Below are 21,281 nucleotides of genomic sequence, written 5' to 3' on the forward strand. Positions count from 1 at the left end.
AAGATGTCAGAACCAACTTTTGGTCATGACCCTCTTCCTAAGTAAGACTCAGGCCCTGTGTTGGATACTGACTGCAGGTATGTACGGAGGGAACACGCAGGGTGAGAAGCAGTGTGAGCCTGACCCCCCTAAGTTACTTAGTTTTAGTTTCCTCATTCAAAAACAGGGTAATAGTAGCTCCCTCATAGGGTTGCTGGAGCTCAGCGAGTCCTGAACACAAGTTAGTGGTTGTGGTGATTATTATTATTACAAATGCCACAGTCTACTGGAGAAGCAGGGTTGAAAATATGTTGCTCAAAATCATAGTGACTATAATGACGATGAAACTCCCTACTTCTCCCTCCCTTCCCCCAAAGATGAAGAATACACCAAAATGATCCTAGAACATTTATTTCCACAGGTTCTTGATACAAAAGCACAATCCTGCATAAAAGTATACCACTACACATAAGGGCAAAATTACACAGCAAGCAAGAGCGGCCCCTGACCCCTTCCACAGAGAAACCCCAGAGAGAAATTTTCCACCTCCTGACAGTTTTACAATCACTCATGTCTTCTACGCACTGCAAGCCCCATCCCATCTCTCATTTTCTCCAACTTCTAACTGAAACGTGTGTTCACAAATTGTGTGTGTGCGCATGTGTGCACACAGAAGGCTCACTTTACCTACTTGATGAGGAGCTGAGACAATGCTTTGTGAGAAAGGTACCCCAACGTGATGGGGAGTCAAGCCACGGAAGCTTCAGAGCTAGGGCCAGCTCTCTCCTCAAAAGCCCTCACGTGCTAAAAATGCCAGCGGGGGTCCCTGAAATTCGAGAGCCAGCAGGTCTTGTGTTTGCTGCTGTACTGGACTTCTCCCAGTTCAGGTCTGGGCGGGGAAAGTAGGGATGTGTGGGCATCCCACACCCAGCTCAGGCTGACAGCTTGCACGCGAGAGGAGACTAGGGGACAGGGTCTCAGGACCTGCAGGTGGCCGCGGCTGGGGACAGAGACCATTCAACAGCTTGTGCTTGAGACCGGATTCTTCGGTCACGGCTTCTCCCACCGCCATCGCTAGGTATCAGGGATTTTCAGTCTTCAAAATTGATCCCTGTCCCCCAAGAACTCCACTATGAGCCTCGAGAGCCCTTATTTAAGGTACTCAGCCGGTGGCTTCAGTCTGACCATTTGCCACTTTCATGGTTCCACAGCCTTCTTGGCATTCGGGTGGGTGGTCACATGGCTTGACATGTACCTTAGGGGGTCTGCTTTAAGAACAGGAGGAGGTGGATGCAGGACACTGAGGCTGCCCTCACGGTCACTGTGGATCCTGAGACGGGCTCCTGTGAAGTTCCTGTGGCCCCTGAGGGGCCTAGTTAGGCAGATGCCTTCGCTGCTCTTCGAGCCGCCTGCTGCTGCTTGGCCCTCTCCCTCTGCTCCTTTTCCCTCTGAATCAAATGCACCCAATCCAGATGCCACTGCTGCAGCTTCTGCTCGTAGGCAGCGATGTCTTCTGCTTCACAGGGAGGGAGCTGTTCCTTGACAAGCTGGGTGGTCAGGGTCAGAAGGCTTTCTGACTCAACTTTGCCCAGAGCGTGTAGCTTAGAATGTAAGGCCTATTGGAAACAAAGGAAAAAAAAAAAAAGAAGATGTGGGAGGGGCAGGTAGGTAAAGAATACAAAGAGGAAAAGAGAAGAGGTTAAGTCACTTACAAAATCTCCACACATTCTGCTCACAGGAGAAGGTACTTTATTGGGAGCCTGTCATGCTGCCTTTCATCCAGGCACTGTGAGCTTTTGCTCTTTTTTTTTTTTATTTCAGCCCAGCAATTCTGCTAAGATGCACCACAGGTCATTTCTTCCCCTTCACTCACAAACGGTAAATGGAACTCCATATGCTGTGACTCCCTGTGTAATTTCTTGTTTTAGACCACAAAGACTGCACAAGAAAAGAAACCTTCATTTCCATTCTGACCTGCACCAAACCAAGCAGCGAACTCCAAGAACAAAGAACCCTAAGGTGGAAACAAAACGGCAGAAGCGGCTGATAAAATGGAGCAAGTTCATCCATAGCTTTTCCTCTAGAATTACTGGGATAAATGTTTGCCTAACCAGTATTCCTTTCAACAGATGGAATTCATGTCAATGCCTTCTTACTAACGGCCTGCTAAACAGCTCCCATGAGTGCCTGCGCTATTATAAGCCTCCACGTGCTGCGCTTCACTGCAGGTCAGCCTTGACATCCTGACTACCTAGGGCTCCAACTGAAACGGCAGCTCGATTTGGTCGGTATTGTATTTCTGGATAAGTAAAGCACTAAAAACACTAATCTACTTAAGTGCTTCAAGATGTAGATCATCAGAGACCCACTTACGGCCCCAGACTTAGCATATATGACACACCCCATGTTCAACAAAACAAATGCAATTTACTGGCATAGGTGATGAGGCCTGCTCTAACAGCAGGGGCTGGAAGGTGGGAAGGGTCCATGGGCTTCAAGAAGTGGCCAGACGTCTGGTGTGACAGGTCAGTCATAAAAATGAGCCCCCAAAAGACTACCTGGGACTAATAAAAATCAGGCACCAGGAAGAAAAGGAAGCGTAAAATGAGAATTCTTTCTTTCTGATATCACTTCCCACCTGGTTTGAGGCCAAGGAGACAGCTTGGGACACAAGAATAAGGACTCAACTCTGAGTCAGCAAACTTGTGTTCAAATCCAAAGTCAGTCACTCATGGACTAGGTTCCCTCAACCTTGGTGTCATGTAGCACAGGAAGAGCAGTATCTACCACCCAGGCGAGGATAAAGGAAATGCAGTAGTGCCTAACACACAACTAGCAGTCAAGAAATATTGGTCTTTTTTTTTGTGAATTAAAAAAAAAAATGCAGGACTTCCCTGGTGGCACAGTGGTTAAGAATCTGCCTACCAATGCAGGGGACACGGGTTCAAGCCCTGGTCCGGGAAGATCCCAAATGCCGCGGAGCCACTAAGCCCATGCGCCACAACTACTGAGCCCGTGTGCCACAAATACTGAAGCCCACGTGCCTAGAGCCCATGATCCGCAACAAGAGAAGCCACCGCAATGAGAAGCCCGCACACAGCAATGAAGAGCAGCCCCCATTCACCGCAACTAGAGAAAGCCCGCGTGCAGCAACGAAGACACAACGCAGCCAAAAATAAATAAATAAATAAATTTATTTTTTTTAAAAAAAGCATTGTGGAAGAGTGAGGGCTGAGAATTTAATGCAGGCACAGATTTCTATTCTCCGAGATTAAATATATAAGCAATAAGAAAAAGGTGGTAATTTTTAAGAGTGGTGGGGCAGCCTTGGTTAATATGAACATGGTAAATGATAATCTATGGGGCTAAGCGGATTTTTTGCTTTTTAGCTTTTCTAAATCTGCAAAGTTAAGAGGAAAGAACAGGTATGTAAATTCTTAATCTAGCTGCTAATTCTCCGTGTACCATGAAAACATTGATTAACCTTCCTTTTTCAGTTTCTAAATTATAAAAAAGGGAAGTTGAGCAATTACCTTATAGAAATACTGGAAAAAACAGCTACTAAAGGTATTAGGATCCTCCTTAGAACAAGGGGAAATAGATTTCCCACAGCTGGTTCAATATAATTACTGCAAAGATTTCAATGTAATACTCTGGCAAAGTATACATCCCTCTGTACCAAAAGGACACAATGGGTCAGCTGGGATGGATGGGAAGGTTTTCTGCTTCACACAATGAATTCTCCTTCAGGCAGCAATTTTTTTTTTTTTTTTTTTTCGCTTTGTGCTAAATAGATGAGAAACACAGCAAGGAAGAGGCCAAGGGCTTAAAATGTGAACATGGCTCTTCCTCCCTGACTCTGATCACAGAGCATTTTGGGACGTACAGTTGAAAGCTACCAAAGGCAGTTTGAGTGCTCAGGGCTGTCCTGAAACCTGTAGAAACCTCTTTATACCATCCATGTAGTCCAGACAGCATTTCCAATAGCCCTAGTGCACACCACAAAGCCGAGCAAGAGAAGATGCCTGCATTTCATCTTCATCATATTCAAATGCGGCTTTGTGATTTCTACCTGGGTTTCCAGTGATCAAGAAGGTTCAATGCAATATGGAGAAATGACCAGATCCTCTTCACCCAGGGCTGAAGTCAGGTGCTGGCTATGAGAAGGCAAACTATTACCCACCCATCAGGCAGACGTCAGGGATGAGTAGCAGGTAATGACATGCTGCCTTAGGAAACAAAACTGTGACCGATTCGCTCAAGTATGAAAAGGAGCATAAAAATTCCATTTGTTTCTTTTAAGACCACTTCTTGTGTGAAGCAATAACAATGTGATTTTTGATGTCAGTTTTTAATGCCCTTGTGTGTGACACTGATGCACGAAGGGACTGCTGGTCTATCACCACGGCAGAGAAGCATGCTTAATGCACAGCTGAGAGGGACTCAATTCTGCCACAACTCACCTCAAATCGTTCCAGGTAACGGGGAAGCTTGGACTGTTCCGCTTCCTCCACATCCAGCTGCTCCACCAGTTCTTCTGACCTCTGGGTCTTCTCACCTTCTTGGGGCTGGTCCTCTGAAGACCCCTGGGCCGGAGCGGTCAGAGCCGCCTTCAGCGCTTTGTCCAGCACATCGAGCTGCGGAGCAGAAAGGGGGGCAGATATTAAACATCCTGTGGCCCTGAAAGCACTGGGAAGGGAGGCTGGAGAAGGGAAAGGAAGGGAAACCTGGGATCTAAAATACTGCGAGAAGAGTTCTCTTATCAAATTATAGGGAACAGAAATGGTTATATAATTTTACACTAGAAACACCCTGTCCCGTGGCATGAACACTTAGTACAAAACAAATGGAACAATAAGCAAGCTCAGAATTATCTGTATAAGTGAATCAACACAGCAGCTTTTGATTTCACTTTTAATCACCCAGGTAGGAATCCAAGAATTATACTTGATGGGCACTGAAGTACCACCCCTTCCATGTTTTTCTTCCTCAATTGCTTTGAAATTGGGAGAAAGGGAAAGAAAAACCACTACAGACCACAACCAAAATGGGTCACTTTGAATGCACAGTAAAGCCTCTGAACCTAGGCAGTGGCCTTCTTCGGAGAAAAATTTTAGCTCATAGGGTATCCAGAGATTAGGGATCAGTCAATCTATATAAGCTGCTGACAAAGACCAGATAGACATACATGAAATTTACTGTAACAGGTGATTTCTATGGCTTAGAAAGTAAATAAACTATAAAACGGAAGGTTTCTTTTTGCTTTGACCCCTCTCCCCTACCACTTTGATTTTGGGGCAACCTCCCTCGACCCTCAGAGGGCCTAATCATCAGAGATGGGACAGAAACAACCTCAAGGCAGCATCAGCACCTGCATGGATACCGATTAGTTCTGTCCATGTCACTTCAGAACAAAAATCCAGAAAATACTCCAAGGCTTTTTAATGCCACTAATACATTATACCCAAATGTATATGTGGGATATACATACACATACACATACACATACATATATGTGACACACATCCCACTCTTGCTGACATCTGAATCACATTCCTATGAAGTCAGAACACAAACAATGCAAATCTGGCTCCAACTGGAAGGAGTATGTCCCTGGCAAAGCATTTATGTATAATTTTGTGTTTTCAATCACCGGCACTGACTACAGCAGGGCTAAAACATGAAAATGTATTTAGAAATGTGTATACTTGGTTGTAAATGTCTGGCAGAGAACATAAGGACTCACTAGACATCAGTATAAGGAGCCAGTACAGGGACCAGACTTGTGCATCCTGTGACTGAACGAAAGCCATGAGGTGAGTCCTAGAGATCAGCATCAAGGCAAAGCAAATAAGCAGCTGCTCAAAGTTCACTTTTACACCCTGTTAATGAAACAACTGATGTCCTCCTATGCCTCACTCTGGCTACAATAGCTGCTTGGGCAGGAGCGAACACTGTTGGCTCCCTATCGGGGGTAAGCTCGCCGCGTGCTTTCCTGTAGCCTGAGCTCACTCTAGTAACTTCGTAGTGTCCAGAGCCCAAGGTGACCAGGAGGGATGAGCTTTGAGGCTGGTGGGAGGACAGAGCCCTAGTCCAGGCAAAGTGAACGCCTTAGAACTATGAGAGGAACATTTGGTCCAGATCTCCTCGGCATCATGCATTCACCACAGAACAGTTTAATGGAAGGAAACAAAGACAGTGCCATCTCTAGTCCCTAGACTCATTTCTTGAGAGCTTGTATGATGGAAAAAATTGACAGGTAGTTAGTCTCTGGGGACTACATGAGGAGACAGAAATGCCAAAAATTAAAAATGAAATCTTAACCTCTCAAGCTCCTACTGAGATTTTACTTTTGGGGTCGGGTGGAATTAAACAGTATTTTACTGAATTCAGTTTGAATTTTAGGGAAGGGGAATGGTCTTCCTCCCAGATAGTGAACTATAAAATCAACATCAATCTTATTTTCTAGTGCTTTTTGTCAGTAGCATTGAGAATGTTTGTGGTTTCTCACTCCTTTTCACCTGAATAAGTACATGATTCTACAGAGATAAAGAAAGTGGGGCATGGGGGAGACAAGAAAAACAAATCCAAAGCTTGACTTATGAGTAACAGGAGATGATAAATCCCACTGAATTAGAGACGGGGAACTTACCGCTTCTCTACACAGCTTTCCGTCTTCTGGGGAGGAGGCCACCTTCTCCATTACTTGAAGGGCTCTGTTGAGGTAGCCTGGCTGCCACAGCAGGGGCATGTTATGGTACACAGCCCGCAGCCCTTGCTGCAATTCCACCTTCCCTGTGGCCAAAAAGAACAACAAAGAAGGCTCAGCCGTGGCTTCCCACTATGTCTGAGACGGAGGACTTGAAGGCACAAGTGAATACTCACCTGGCAGCTCTAGAAATAGAGAAGGATCGTTTCAAACCTATACCAAGAGCCTCATCCCACCCAGTGAATGGGGACACTTTGGATGTATGATGAAAAATGTAAAATTCTATGTATACACCTTTCAATATAAAGTCATGTGAACTTATTTTTCTTCTTTTTCATTTGGACTGCTGGAGATTATCATGAGGATATATGAATCAAAGGGTTGAGGGAAATTTACAGAGGTTGCTATTTATTTTTTATTTATTTATTTTATTTTGGCTGTGCCGGGTCTTAGTTGTGGCACGCGGGATCTTTAGTTGTGGCACTCAGGATCTTTTAGTTGCGGCATGCGGCCTTCTTAGTTGTGGCATGCATGTGGGATCTAGTTCCCCAACCAGGGATCGAACCCAGGCCCCTTGCATTGGGAGTGCAGAGTCTTACCCACGAGACAACCAGGGAAGTCCCTACAGAGGTTGTTACATCTGTCTCTAAGTGGAGCTACCCTTATAAAACAAGTCAAACAACTGAAATACTAGTTTTGTTTCAAGAACAAAATCTTCCTCTGAAAAAGAAATTCCACAACTTTTTTACAGGTGAAATCTTGTCAACGTCTGACAACTTTCCCTGCCATGAAATGTTTGACATTTTTCAAAATGCTCCAAAACACCCCATTGACTGTCTTTATGGAAAAAAAAAAAAAATCTCACTTTACTCTTTATTTATTTGAGCTTTATTTCCTTTATTTGAGCTTCCTCAGTACTTAAATCGTATAATCCTCATTCATCCTTTTGGGTCTCAGGACATGAATGTTTCTCTTGGTACCTCAAACAATCACAACTGGAGCTTAAAACATGGCTGGCAGCAAGGTCCCCGAGTGAGGAGAGGGGCTGTCTCTGGACTCCTGGGGAACAGAAATTTCTGCACTAATGACCAAAGTCACCTTGAGCTGCCAGGTCTTAAATCTACCTTCACTTATCTTTCCCGGGAAGGAGGATTTGGGAAAGCTGTGGTGGAACATAAATAGACAAAGCTCATCAGGTGACAGCTAATTTTAGACCTGTAAGATGCTTGGGGCTGGCTGCAGTCACGTTCCGGGAAGCTGCTTCTGTCGGAGGTGAATGAGGCTGCGCAGCACATGACACAGTGAGAGCAAAGGGCTTTGGATCTGATGCTCCCAGACCCAAAACACCCGGGCCTCTGCTCAGCAACAGCAACAACAAAGTACATTTTCTCAGCCTTGACAACTTCCCGGCCAACTCATGCAGTGTAACGGTCCTGAGTGCTCATCTGAAGGCAAAGGCCAAAAACTTGTAAATCAATATCAGAATCAGCATCTGAGAATGCCACACTACATTTTATTGGTGAAGATCAACTCCAAAAGCAGTCAAACTGCTGTAACTTAGATGATTTTCAGAAAACAAAGGTAAGCAGACACAATGTATGATCAGAAGGGACTTTCTCAAATGCCTACCTATTTAGGAGAGAGACTGGAAGGATAATGAAATAACATGCATTTAATAAACCTGTGTAAATTGGGACACATTTCATGCACATTTAGGGTGAATGTTATTTGCCCAGATTCCACACAACCCAAGTGCCGACCCTGCTCCTCAGAAGCCTTTGCCCTCCTGACTGTCTGATTCTCATGCAATCCGGGGTCTAAAGCAGAGCTAGCTGTCCCGTGTGTGGCACAGTCACATTGCACCAGTGAGCCCCTCTCTGCTTTCCCAACCAAGTGCTGCTGGACGTGCTCTCTGAATTTCTCTTCCCTCACACCTGAAAACAATACCAAGGATATGTGTTTAACTCCAACTCTTAATTTCTTTCCTCCTGGACTTTAGGTTTAAGAGACAGAAAGATCTTTGTTAATAATGGGAAAGATCCTACTGGCCGGTTCTCCCAAAAGAGGGCCAGAACTTTCCTTTCTTTATCCCTTCCTCACACTGATTACCACTAAATATAATCGAGAGCCATCAGAACTAATTTTCACCTTGCCAGTGGTGGGAGGTTTTAGAACCCACTTTATTGTCTTAGGTCATAACTGTAAGGCCATCAAAGTCTAGTTGTACGTCTAAAAATGAAAGCTGTATTGGAATTTCACTTGCAAATTTAAATCAAATTATAATTTTATTATGAAGTAAAAGAATGCATCAGTTCTATCCATGAAGAACAATGTTTGTAAGGACCTCCAGCTTACCAAGAAGCGCATAGCCGTACAACTGGGAACTCAACCCCACCGAATTCTTTTGCTTTAGGCCTGGGAGTAACAGGGATGCACCAAAGTTCCTCTCCTCTTCCCACTGCAACAGAATATACCAGATCACGGTGCAGCCAAGCAATGCATAAATGCATTTTGTATGCAAAAATGTGATTTTTAATGACACAGAGGAAAAAAGAACATGTTATAACATTAAGTAAAAGAAGCAAAATAACAAAACTAAAGGTACATTATAATTCTAATTTTGGAAAGAAAAGATATTTATGTTTAATGAAAAATACAGAATAGAAATGCCCAATATGTTAACAGATTTCTGGGCAGTGAAATTACAAGCAATTTTGGTTTTCTTCTTTGTACTTTTCATTGCTTTCCAAATTTGGGGCAGTGAGCAAGAGTTCCTTTTACGATCAGAAAAGCAAAACAAAACAAAAATAAAGCGTACACTCTGGACCAGCATTGCCTCGAGACAATCAACAAAGATTACCCATGCTGTTAGCCCTGTACTCACACTGCTATGAAATGACAGAGCAAGCTTTTTGAATTTTAAACAATTCAGCAATAAGACTCCTTCTACTTCACAGTGTTCAAATAAATATAACTATTAGGCTGCCTTTAGATAGATTTATGCCTCTCAAAAATCAATTAGGCAATCAGAAACACTTAGCGATCATTTCTTTCAACCCAGGGTGCAAAATTACACTTCAGTAAAATTGAAGCCTTATGAGACATGGGAAAAGAAGGGGCAAAATACAAGCATTGCTAAGGCTGCTGCAGACTAGCAACAGCAGTGACGGGGGACTCACTGTAAAGGCAGGCCTGAGGAGAGCCTTGGCAACTCCCCAGACAACCAGGGCTGTGATCTTCTCGGTGCTGGCGCAGTAGGAGCACACAGGGGCCTGAGCCTTTGTTCCAGCTTGGAAATACAGAACGCAAAGCTCAGGTGGCCCTGCACTGGTCAGAGGATGAACAAGGTGTGCAAGCTACAATTGCAGCCAGGTATATAAGTGGGGTACCCCAGGTGTTAATGGGCACCCGAACCTCTTTATTGGGAATGACCTTTGTGCAATTTCTTAAGGTTTTTCTAAACCTTTGAAACAAGCAAAGACCCTGGGAGAAAAGCAAAGCCTCCTGAGGGGCTTCTGCAGCACACATAAGCAAGAGAGCTGGTAATGAAGGACCAGGTCATTTCACTTGCGAAAGCAAATCACTCGGAGGTTTGATTTTCCCCCACAAAAACTGCATGAAAAGGGGCCCAAGGAAAAATAAAAAAGGAGCCTTAGAAGGATTTTTTCTTTTCTTTAGGGAAAAGCATGACCTATAGTATCAGGATGCAACAGGGGCTAAAAGCCAAATGAGCAGCATCCTTGCTGCGCTAGAACCGAGCAGGGGTGGTGATGGTGGCTGCAATGGTGATTCTTCCAAAAGCTCTTTTACAAAGATGAATGAAAGCAAATGGATGTGTTAGAGATTTTTTGGATGACTGGGAAAAATACAGCCACTGCTGCTTAGATGAAAGGCTAGTTATGTGTTAACATAAAATTTCAGGTCTCTTCCAAGCCTTTAACTTCTACTCTATGTACTATTATGGACTAAATCAGGAGCTATTTTACCAATGTCCTCAAGGTTTTCTCATTTCATGCTTCAGTTTCTCCCAGTAATACAAAGCAAACCCTGCTTCTCTCCTTCCTCCCTCCACTCCCCTTCACGGCCAGACATCTCAAAACACTGCTGATGCGCACTGTCTCCTTTCTGCACCTCGGACTCACTCCACAATCCACTCCAATTTGGTTTCCTGCTCCATTACTCTATGGCCCTCACACCACTAAGTTCAACGCACTTCGTAGAAGTCCTCGTCTCACCTACCCTCTGAGGAGCGCTCTATATGCAGACCACCTCCTCTCACGGTGTTTGTTCCAACGCATTCCTGACTCTCCTTTTGGCCTGTGGCTCATCTGCAGACACTTAACACGTGGATTTATAAATTACATCTCCAGTCCAGACTTTTCCATTAAGATGCCAATTTCCCTTGTGAAATCTCTTGACTGTCTCAATGGTATCTCAAAATGCAACACATTCAGAGCCAAATTAATGATCTTCCTCATCAAAAGAAGTCTTTGCAAACACATGGTGACCCTTTTGTCCAGATACCCCAGGCAGAAACTGAGGAGGTCAGACTTCACCCCCACCTCCCTGCCTCCACATCTACTTCCTTCCTCATCATGCTCTTTGCCTCCTAGATATGGTCATCAGCTACTTTGTACCTCCACCACGTTCTGGTCCCCACACTACCATTACTCTTGCTCAGACGACCATGATAGTCTCCTAAGTGCTCTGACCATAACCACCCTGGCCCTGATCCAATCTCCTACCCATATTATAGCCCAGATACACAAATCTGATCATGCCACCCCTTCTGCTTAAAACTTTTCAGTGGCTTCTCACTATTTTTAGAAGGTAGACGAAACAGCTTAGCATGACCTGCCTTCTGCAACCTCTTCTCACCCTACAATTCTCTCTGTGGCAGCTACACTATCTTCCTACCTTCTTCCAGCCCCTTTCTGCTCAGCATGTTCTTTCTGCCATAGGACTTTTGCACATGTCATTTCCTCTTTTTGGATTGTTCTTCCTCTCTTCAGTCTGTTAATTCCTATTCATGCTTCAAATATTAACTCAAGAAATATTTCCTTAAGGAAGAAGCCTTTCCTAACAAGTTTAAAATACAAACAAAAACTCACTACCATACAGGCTCTTCATAGAAGACGTCTTTGTAGTGATCACTATAGTCACAATTTTATATTCGTGTGTTTGTTTTGTTTTAAATGCCTATATTCATCTTAGATTGTAAGAAGGAAATTTTTGCTCACCACTGTATAATGAGCACTTGAAATGTATGGAATGTAGTAGTTGCTCAATATATATTTAATGAACTAATAAACGTGAGGTATGCCATTGGCTATGACATTCATCTTACAAAAACAAAACACACAAATTTTTTTAGAATGGGGCTAGACTAGATGATCTTTTCAGTTCCTACCCAAAGTAGTATTTTTTGGTGTTACATGTGAGGTTAAGGGCAGACTGTAGGGCCAGGCTGCTTGGCTTCACCAGGTGGCTTCATCACCTACTAGCTGGGTGACTATTATGTAACATCTCTGTGCCCCAGTCTTCTCATCTGCATGGAGTTGTGAGGATTAAATGAATTAATAAATCTGAAACACCAAGAACACAGCCTGGTGTAAAGTAAGTGCCATTTAAGTATTAGCTATTGTTGTTGTTACTGTTGTTATTTTTAGGATAGCAATAAGCAATGACTAAATACCCTAAGAGATGAAACCAAAACTTAGTCTTCTGGACTGACCCAGAGCAACCTTAGGAAAATACTGACACAAATTAAACAATGAGTATTTAATACCTGAGGTCGTGGTCGAAGCTGGCTGCCTCACTGCTTTGTTGGTACGCCATGTCCAGCTCTCACTGATCATCGATTACCCACTTCTGCACGTGTGAGGTGCACTTAGCCTAGCTCAAGTCTCAGAACATACATAAGAACTTTCCCTTGAGATTTTTCCAAGTGGAAGAATGTCCAATTCCACTTTGTTAGAACCCAGTACCTAAAATGTACAGGACGAACACTCATTCCTGGTTGTACGGGGCCACAGGGCTGTACATCAGGCATCTTTTTCCAGATGCTGAGGGCAGAGGTTTCCTCTGGCGCCCACATCCCTACTAAGCAGCCACTGCTTGCTTCTTCTAAGGCTCTCACTGCTGCTTTAAGGTAGATCACTTACACTGAAGTTTGTCTTCTTTGCCAGGCAGTAGTATAAAACATAGAGGGAGAGGAGTTGGGTGGAGGGAACCTCAAAAGCTTCTTGCATCATGATCTCAAAAACCACGGATAAAGCATCTGGAAAGAAGAACAAAGTAAAAATGAGAGGTAATTAGTTTTACGTAACATCATCAAACCTGTATTTAACTATAAACACTCTTAAAAAGTGGGGCATGATAGAAAAATAAACAGAATTAAGAAGTTAAGAAATGTGGGCTCTGGTCCTAGTTCTTCCATAAACTAGGTCTTTCCCAAGTCTGCAGCTTCTACTGTACACACTACTATGTACTGAATCAGGTGCTATTGTATCACTGTCCTCAAGGATGTCAAATAAACCACTCAAATTTCTCATTATCATCTTCATGATGTTAAAATACCATTTGTCCCACATACATCACAAGACTGTTGACAGTCCAACAAAATAATACATATGAAAATGCCTCATAAACTGTGAAGCAAATTTAAGGCATCATGTCCATCAGCTGGAAGAGCTAAGACATACAGAAAGGAGGCAAATATATTTTCCAGGTCACCCTGACAAGTAGAGAGGGGGCTCGGCTGACTGCCCCACTGTATGTTCTGGAATTTTCTCCCTGTTTGGGCAAAAGAGAACAAATGCTAGAGACAATTCTAAATCCCAGGTATCATTTCAAAGACAGAAAACTGATGACTACAAAAAGGACAATCAGGCTCAATTTAAAAGAACTGAAAGAATGGAAAGGAAATGCTTATTCATAAGTTATAATTCCGTGAGTGTAACATAGAAGATATTTGTTTTTACATGAATGCTGATCATAGGAGACCAGACCTTGAGCAAGGTCTAATTTATTTTCCCTCAATACTTCACAATATAGGCAGAAGGCAAGAAAATCAAATTCAAACAATTTCTTTCCCTTAGTATTCGTTGTTAAATCAGAGAATGTTAATATTGGTTTAAAATACGGTGCCTGCACATAACACAGGCACAACAAATGTTTCTGAATAACTGACTGAGCTGCTCTGTTAACCGATTTTTGCATATACTCATAATTAAAAGAGTTAGCACTGATCTGCGGCTGTTGCTAGCCAGCTGGTTTTGTGTGTGTTGTCATGGTTCTACATGAGGCCACAGGCAAGAGTTTCTATATTTTTTTTGCAGACGGGGAAACTGAGATAGACAGGCAGACCAGGGAGGAGTCACCCAGTAAGTCAGTAGCAAAATAAGAACCTGGAAGAGATTAAACAAACAACACTCCCACCTCACCAACAAACCGGTATTTTAAAAGAACACAGTTAAAGTTACAAATCCAGCTTAAAAAAAATCTGTTTTGCCAACTGTTCAATACTGAATCCAAAATTACACATGAAAAATAAATCAAATTTATTTTATCTCTAATTTATATTCATTTCAGTCAGCTTGGGAAGTGAAATTAGGTTGATCTGTATAAGTAATTTCCTTTTCCTCCATAATGATTTATATACTTTGATATTTCCTATTTTAGCCATAAAAAGTATAACATGTTCTAAATTTTGCCATAAACAATAATAATCTTCATCAAAACTTTATTTTAAAAAATCCTCAATATTATTTACTCTGAATTTAGAAGGAAAAAAAAGAAAAAAACCAAACCCAAAACTCCTTTTACCCTTCCAACATTACCTTTAAAGAGAGAAGGGAGAAAACTGCTACTACATAATTTTCCAATGATAGAGTAATAAGGATTCTTAAATCTGATGTTCACAGAGAACAGACGATGAAACATGCAAAAGCTAATTATCTTTTAGCTGAATTCAGGAAGTCCATGTTTAAAATGGACAAGGGATAATGAGCATTTCAAAAAATAATGCACAGCAAATATTTTTAGGCAGTCAACAACTGCAAGCCTTATGAGAGAGAAGATAAAGCAGAGACCCGGAGAAGAGAAAGGAGAGAGGTCCCTGGTGTCCAGGTCCCCAGCCTAATCACTGAGTCCAGGCAGCGACGCGATGGAAAAGGCTGAGGGTGCTGGTGTGCAGGGACAAGAGGATGTAACCCAATGACAGGAATCACAGGTGTCATAGAAGCAGAAGTGCACCAGCCCATATCCACATTCCTGACGTAGTAACTACCCTAACACGGGCATGGCTCCTCAGAACCAAGCCTGAGGATGAAATGATGGAAGGGGAAGCCAGTGTGTGTCTTTACACAACGGCATGGCCTCCTCTTTCCTTCTTCACTGTCTGCGTAGCTGCAAGCACAAGCGTGCTGAACTACCCTTCCCTGTCCACTGGAGACTGGCAGGGCTCCACCTGACTGCTCTGTAGGGTCTGCCACATCCCCATCTTTCCTTGGCCTCCCTTATTGTAGCTGAAAGTAAGAGCCACTTTAAATTAATTCCATGGGGTCAGAGGATTTTGGGGGTAAAGAGATCTCAGAGTTCACCAATGCACTTACTTTAGAGATGGGGAAACAAAAGCCTAGGGAGGTGAAATGACTTTCCTTCATAGCGAGTGTACTACTCTCTCCAGTGTATAAGATTTTATACTTACACACTTCACATGCTATAACAACTGTGATTTAAATAAAAGAAAGTTAGCAAATGGTGCTAAAAAAAAGTCAAGCTAATAGTTGAATTAATATAATCTTAACTAGCCATGGAAACCCAGGCAAGGCTTATTGCTTAACTAAATTCATTGTCCTTTGCCCAAAGAGACATGAACAAATAAACGTGAGAAACTCAGAGGAAAAAAGACCTGAATATGATTCTCCTACCTGGCCAACTGGTGTGGTAAATCAACTACGCACCTATTTCTGACTGAAAGAGTGATGTAGAGAGTCATTAAGAAATAAAAAAAGTAAAAGTGCCTACATTTACTTCCCTTTGGGAGCTGAAGATCCATTATAAATGGAACTGGGTTTGGTTTCTTACCTTTGTAATTTTCTTCCTTTATGAAATGATCCATCAGTAAATTAAATGTAAAGTTATCTGGAAAAATACCATATTGGACCTGTAATGAAAATAAAAGTAAGATAAGGGAAAAAATATTCATTTAATTCAGTTTATAATTTATGCCTATGTATTATTCAGGAAAAAACTTGCCACCGTTAGCTTTAAAATATCTGACTATCATTTTACAGCATCTGTGACGGTGAAATAGAAGCTGTGACTCACGCAGCTTGGTAACTGGAACTGTTGGTGAGGGTGAGAGAGTTGTGAGTGGGTGTCTGATATAAGACAACTGACATCTGAAAAATAAAGCTCAATTCTAACACTTCATCATAACTAAAAAAAACCCCCAAACCAAACCAAGACAATAAAAAACCACCGTACTCCACTGGTTCAGTGATTCTTTTCAGAAGGTATGAATATCAATGCAAAAATGGACTCCCATGAGAAAGCACACATTATCACATTATGCAGCATTTTCTGGTCCTTAGAGTGCTTTTTCTCCAACTTTATTAAGATATAATTGACATACAACATTGTGTAATTTTAAGGTGTACGACATGATAATTTAACACACATATATATTGCAAAATGATTACTACAATAAGGCTAGTTAACACATTCATTGCCTCACATAATTACCATTTTTTGGTGGTGGTAGTGGTGAGAACATTTAAGATCTACTTTCCTGGCAACTTTCAAGTATACAATACAGTACTGTTAACTACAGTCACCGTGCTGTACATTAGATCCTCAGAACTTACTCATCTTACAACTGGAAGTTTGTATCCCTTGACCAACATCTCCCCATTTCTCCCGCCCTCCCAGTCCCTGGCAACCATTATTCTACACTGTTTCTATGAGTTCCGCTTTTTTAGATTTCACATATAAGTGAGATCATGAGGTATTTGTCTTTCTTTGAGTGACTTATTTTACTGAGCATAATGCCCTTAAGGTTTGTCCATGTAGTCTCAAATGGCAGGATCTCCTTTTTTATGGCTAACTATTCCATTGTATGTATATGTTCATATACACACCCCACATCTTCTTTATCCATTCATCTGTAAATGGACATTTAGGTTGTTTCCATGGCTTGGCTATTGTGAATAGTGCTGCAATGAACATGGGGGTGCAGGTATCTCTTTGAGATAGTCATTTCATCTCCTTTGGATTTATATCCAGAAGTGGAATTGCTGGATCAAATTATAGTTCTATTTTTAATTTCTTGAGGGGCCTTCATACTGTTTCCCATACTGGCTGTACCAATTTACATTCCTGCCGACAATGCACAAGGGATCCCTTTTTGCCACATTCTTGTCAGCATCTGTTATCTCTTGTCTCTTAGACTAGTTTTTAAAGACCCAAGAAGCCTGAAGTTGCCGTGGCTCCTGTGTGACTTGCACACACAATCAAGTCTGACTACTAATGGTCTAGGCTGTGGTCATGTGTCTGTTTTAAATCCTTACTTCAGTAAGCTCATCCCCCCCGCCCCCCGTCAACCACCAGAAACACCTGAGGAATTCTTTTTTTTCCAATTATACCCATTCCCTTAGAAATTCTGATAACCCTAAACCCCAGTTGCAAATCACTGCTGAACTGAGTCACTATTACCAGCAGGCTGTACAGAATGCCTCAGATGTGCCGAAATGGAAAAAAAGTTTAGAATCCATTGCTTTAAAGGTTGTAGCTCATGGGCAGTGTTTAAATTCATCAAAGCAGTCAACCAAATCTTCACTAATCCCTAAGGCAGGGTTAAAACAAAATATCTTAGAATGATAAATCATTAAAGCTGGAAGGAACCTTAGAAATCAACTGGTCAGTGATTCTCAACACTGACTGCAAATGAGAATCAGCTTGGGAGCTTTTAAAAGACACCAATGAGGTATGAAAAGGCAGAGCACAGAGGATTTTAAGGGCAGTGAAACTAGTGTGTATGATACTACAATGGTAGATACATGTCATTATACATTGTTTAAACCCATAGAATGTACAACATCAAGAGTGAACCCGAATGTAAACTACGGACTTTGGGCGATTATGTGTCAATGTAGGTTCATCAGTTGCAACAAATGGCTCACTGGGGAGGCTGTGCACGTGGGGGGACAGGGTACATGTGGGGAATCTCTGTATCTTCTGCTCAATTTTATCGTGAACCCAAAATTGCTCCAAAAAAATAAAATCTATTTTCTAAAAAAACAATTAAAAAACTACCAATGGCTGGACTCCAGAAAGATTAATTAAATTAGAATCTTGGGGGTGGAGAAAAGCATCTATAATTTTTAAAAGCTTCTTGTGTGATTCTAACAGGCAGCCAGGGTTGGAAATCACTGATTTAGTGCAACTCACTTGACTTAAGAGTTGAAAAAACTAAGACCTAGAAGAATAAAACTACTATTTGCCTGAAGTTATGAGCAACTGGTAGAATTTATGAGGTTATAGCTTGGGTCTTCTGACTCCTTGTCTGGTGGTCTTTCCACTAAAAGACTAGTAAGAGTAGAAAATGAGATAGACATTTTTTGTCTTTCCAGAACTTCTTGTTTTGTTTTCATAGGAATCTTCTTCTTTGAGTATGATCTGTGTCATTAAAGTCTGAACTGAAGAGCAAGATTTAATCCATTCCTTCCCCTGGGGCTTAATATTAGATTTATCAGTGAACTTGCTTATCTACTTTATTAAATTATAAGCTTTCCGAGGGAAAGGATAGGACATTGCTCATTTTTTGGGACAATGCCATACCCAACGCAACATCTCGCACACAAACTATCTGAAATGTATATTAAGTTAAATTAGGCCCAAGTCATGGGAACAAGAACTCCCAAAAACAAAATTAGTATTTCTTTTTGAGGTTTACCATAGAAGGTCCAGTGACACTATAGAAATAACACATTTCCACAGAAATATTGTTAAAGTATTATTAAGGGTCAAACTAGGATTGTAGCTTGAGACTCACAATAATAAAATTCTAAACTTTTGCTTATTTTGTATTTATTTCATACTATGAAGGGAATGAAGACTCAACCCTTGGGTAGAGTATAACATGCAGAAAGACCCTAATCACAGGGGCTCTGGGGCTTGAGGGGAGGAGTCAGGGGCTTAGGAAGACATGTTTTGAATAACCTAGGAAGTCTGTCTTCTTAAAAATGTGTAGGATGATCTGAATGCTCTGGAGATCACACTCCAGCAAAATGGTCATGTCTTTTTCTCTAAACTTCACCAAAGGGAACTAGGCAAAAAATCCAAGACTTAGGGATCAAGAATGAAATGACCACCAACAAAGTTCTTGTGATTGGATTACCTTTTGCTTTTACCACTCTATTTTTAAGTCACTGTGCTTGGAAAAGCCACAGCTACCGGAATGTTTATTTTTAATGTGTTGGTTAATTTATACCAGCTCCATTCTAAAAAGATTTTCTGAGGGCAAATAAATTTAAAAGTTACTTCTTGTACTATTCTCTGCTGTTCTGTAATGGTACAAACACCACATCACCTAAACTCAGAAGAATAAGCTGCAAATGCCAGGAAACCACTCACCTTATTTACAAGGGTATATAAGGCTTTGTCTTGGGCACCATATTTTAGACACTGCCTAATCCAGGTGTGGATAGTCCAATCTCTCAGGTACCAGCAGTTGGGGCTGTGTCGAAATCTAAATAAAGCATAAGAAGAGAGAAAACTGGGGTTAACTCCTAAATGTCAATGCCAAAATCCTTCTTCCATCAGCAGGTCCTGATGTGCAGTCAATGTGATCATAAAAGTCATAAAGACCAACAGTTGATAAAAGCTTGAGGGTAAAACTCATTCACTATAAAGTCTGAAATGCGAAAAAGAAGGCAAAATAATAATAAACAAAAAGAGTATAAAAATTTTGTTCCTTATTTATACCCCCAATTCAATACCTTGTTTTAACATGAGATTTACAAAAATGATTTCAGGAATATGCTCTTCTAACCATGGTGTTACATAAATACACATTTCATTAGAAGACAGATGTGGAAGCTTATACTTTAGAAGTTTAAAATAAAACAGATGAAGCAAAAATGAAAACTAGGATAGCATAACAATTATAGAGGAAAATCAGCTTTGAGTTATATTGCTATTTCTTGTGGCACTTAGGAGAGATTAGGACACTCTTCAGTGAACTGAAAGAAAACAAAAAAGAAAAAAAAATGAGCAAAATTTAGCATTCAGGCCCTCCAGGATCCACGATCACGCTTTCTCACAGCTCTATTCCAGCGCTTCAGTCTATCTCCTCTTGCTTCCTACTGTTCCCCACATGGTTTTAAAAGGCCTAAGCAGTCCAAGCTGAGGTGTATAATAGTACCAGTATTCCCACAAAAGAATGGAACTTGTAAAGGAATTCGAATGCTGCTCTTGCCTTGAGTTGGCACACACTGGTCGGAGCAGCTTCTCCTTGCTCTTGGGGGTCTGTGCCACAGGGCTGAGTGAGAGGGCAGACCTCTCACTCAGGTGAGAGGTGTGAGGGTGTGAGGAGACCTCTGTTTATCTGTTTTGATCGGGACGGTTCCTCAAACATCATCTTGTGTCAGCTGAAGTCCCCACTTTGACCATTCAGGAAGCAAGTCAATCCCTGGACCTCACAAAATTCAAACAGTTTTCTTAAAAACAAAAGGCAAGACAAAAACTTCAAGTGAAAGAATTTTGTGCCATATTTGAGAATTGGGGCTAGAGGCTAATACTGGTGTTTTTCAAAGGCTGGTTATTCAATCTGCCACCTGTTATTTCCTGCCATCTGGCATTGGGATAGTTTCCTGCTGAACAGGTTCTCTGCCAAAGTAAAAGCTGAGAAAAAGAGAGCAAGTGAGAAGTAGTATTTAATTTAGGCTATTTATTAGTGATCTGGTGAGAGATTTGACAAAAATAAGATCTGAAGATGTTTTATGGATTTGAAGTCATCTAGCTCTGTCCAGTTTTTTGACTGCCTTAGATTTGGCTGGAAAATGTCTCTCTCACTCTTTCTTTACAGAATTAACCCCTTTAGATAAAAGCAGAAGGATAGAAATATGTCAAATTATGTTTAAGATGAGAGTGACCTAGCCAGAGAAAGCCATTGTATAAGTGCCCTAGATAGTAGGTTTAATGAGATCCTCTGCATAGAAATGAAACAAACTATATCTTTTAGTATTTCATGCTTTCCCTCACATTTTAAAATCAACACTTGAGCAACTTGAGCATCACTCCTTGTTACTCTGAAAAATCTGAGATTTAAAGTGTAATGGCCAATTAACAGCTAATTTTATTTAAAAAAAAAAAAAAAAAAGTCAAGTGAAATACCAGGTGTACTGCCTAAAGATGGTGATGCTTTCTCGCTAGCCTGTAGGCTCCCTGGGCAGTAAGCAGGAGCAGTGACTGCCTTGCTCCACACTGATGCCTCAGTGCCTGACACAATTTGTGGCCCACAATAGGTTTTTGACAAATAAAAAAAGAGCTTTAATCAACACGTATTAAATGCAATAATGTATTGATC

At 41.6% G+C, this 21,281-nt stretch overlaps 1 protein-coding gene across 1 annotated transcript in view; it reads right to left on the reverse strand.

Annotated features, from left to right (window-relative positions):
• Nucleotides 1-374: 374 nt before the first annotated feature.
• The window catches only part of MRPS27 (mitochondrial ribosomal protein S27), an 89,150-nt gene continuing 68,243 nt past the window's right edge, over nt 375-21,281 (reverse strand). The window contains exons 5-11 of the mRNA XM_082374004.1: nt 19,328-19,442; nt 15,779-15,857; nt 12,853-12,968; nt 9,044-9,146; nt 6,632-6,774; nt 4,443-4,616; nt 375-1,595 (exon numbers count right to left, since the gene is read on the reverse strand). Coding sequence (XP_082230130.1) covers nt 1,356-1,595; nt 4,443-4,616; nt 6,632-6,774; nt 9,044-9,146; nt 12,853-12,968; nt 15,779-15,857; nt 19,328-19,442 — 970 coding nt within the window. The 3' untranslated portion in view covers nt 375-1,355. The remainder of the gene's footprint in view (nt 1,596-4,442; nt 4,617-6,631; nt 6,775-9,043; nt 9,147-12,852; nt 12,969-15,778; nt 15,858-19,327; nt 19,443-21,281) is intronic.

This window comes from Balaenoptera borealis (assembly GCF_965194805.1).
Source record: "Balaenoptera borealis genome assembly, chromosome: 2".
NCBI classification, from domain to species: Eukaryota; Metazoa; Chordata; class Mammalia; order Artiodactyla; family Balaenopteridae; genus Balaenoptera; species Balaenoptera borealis.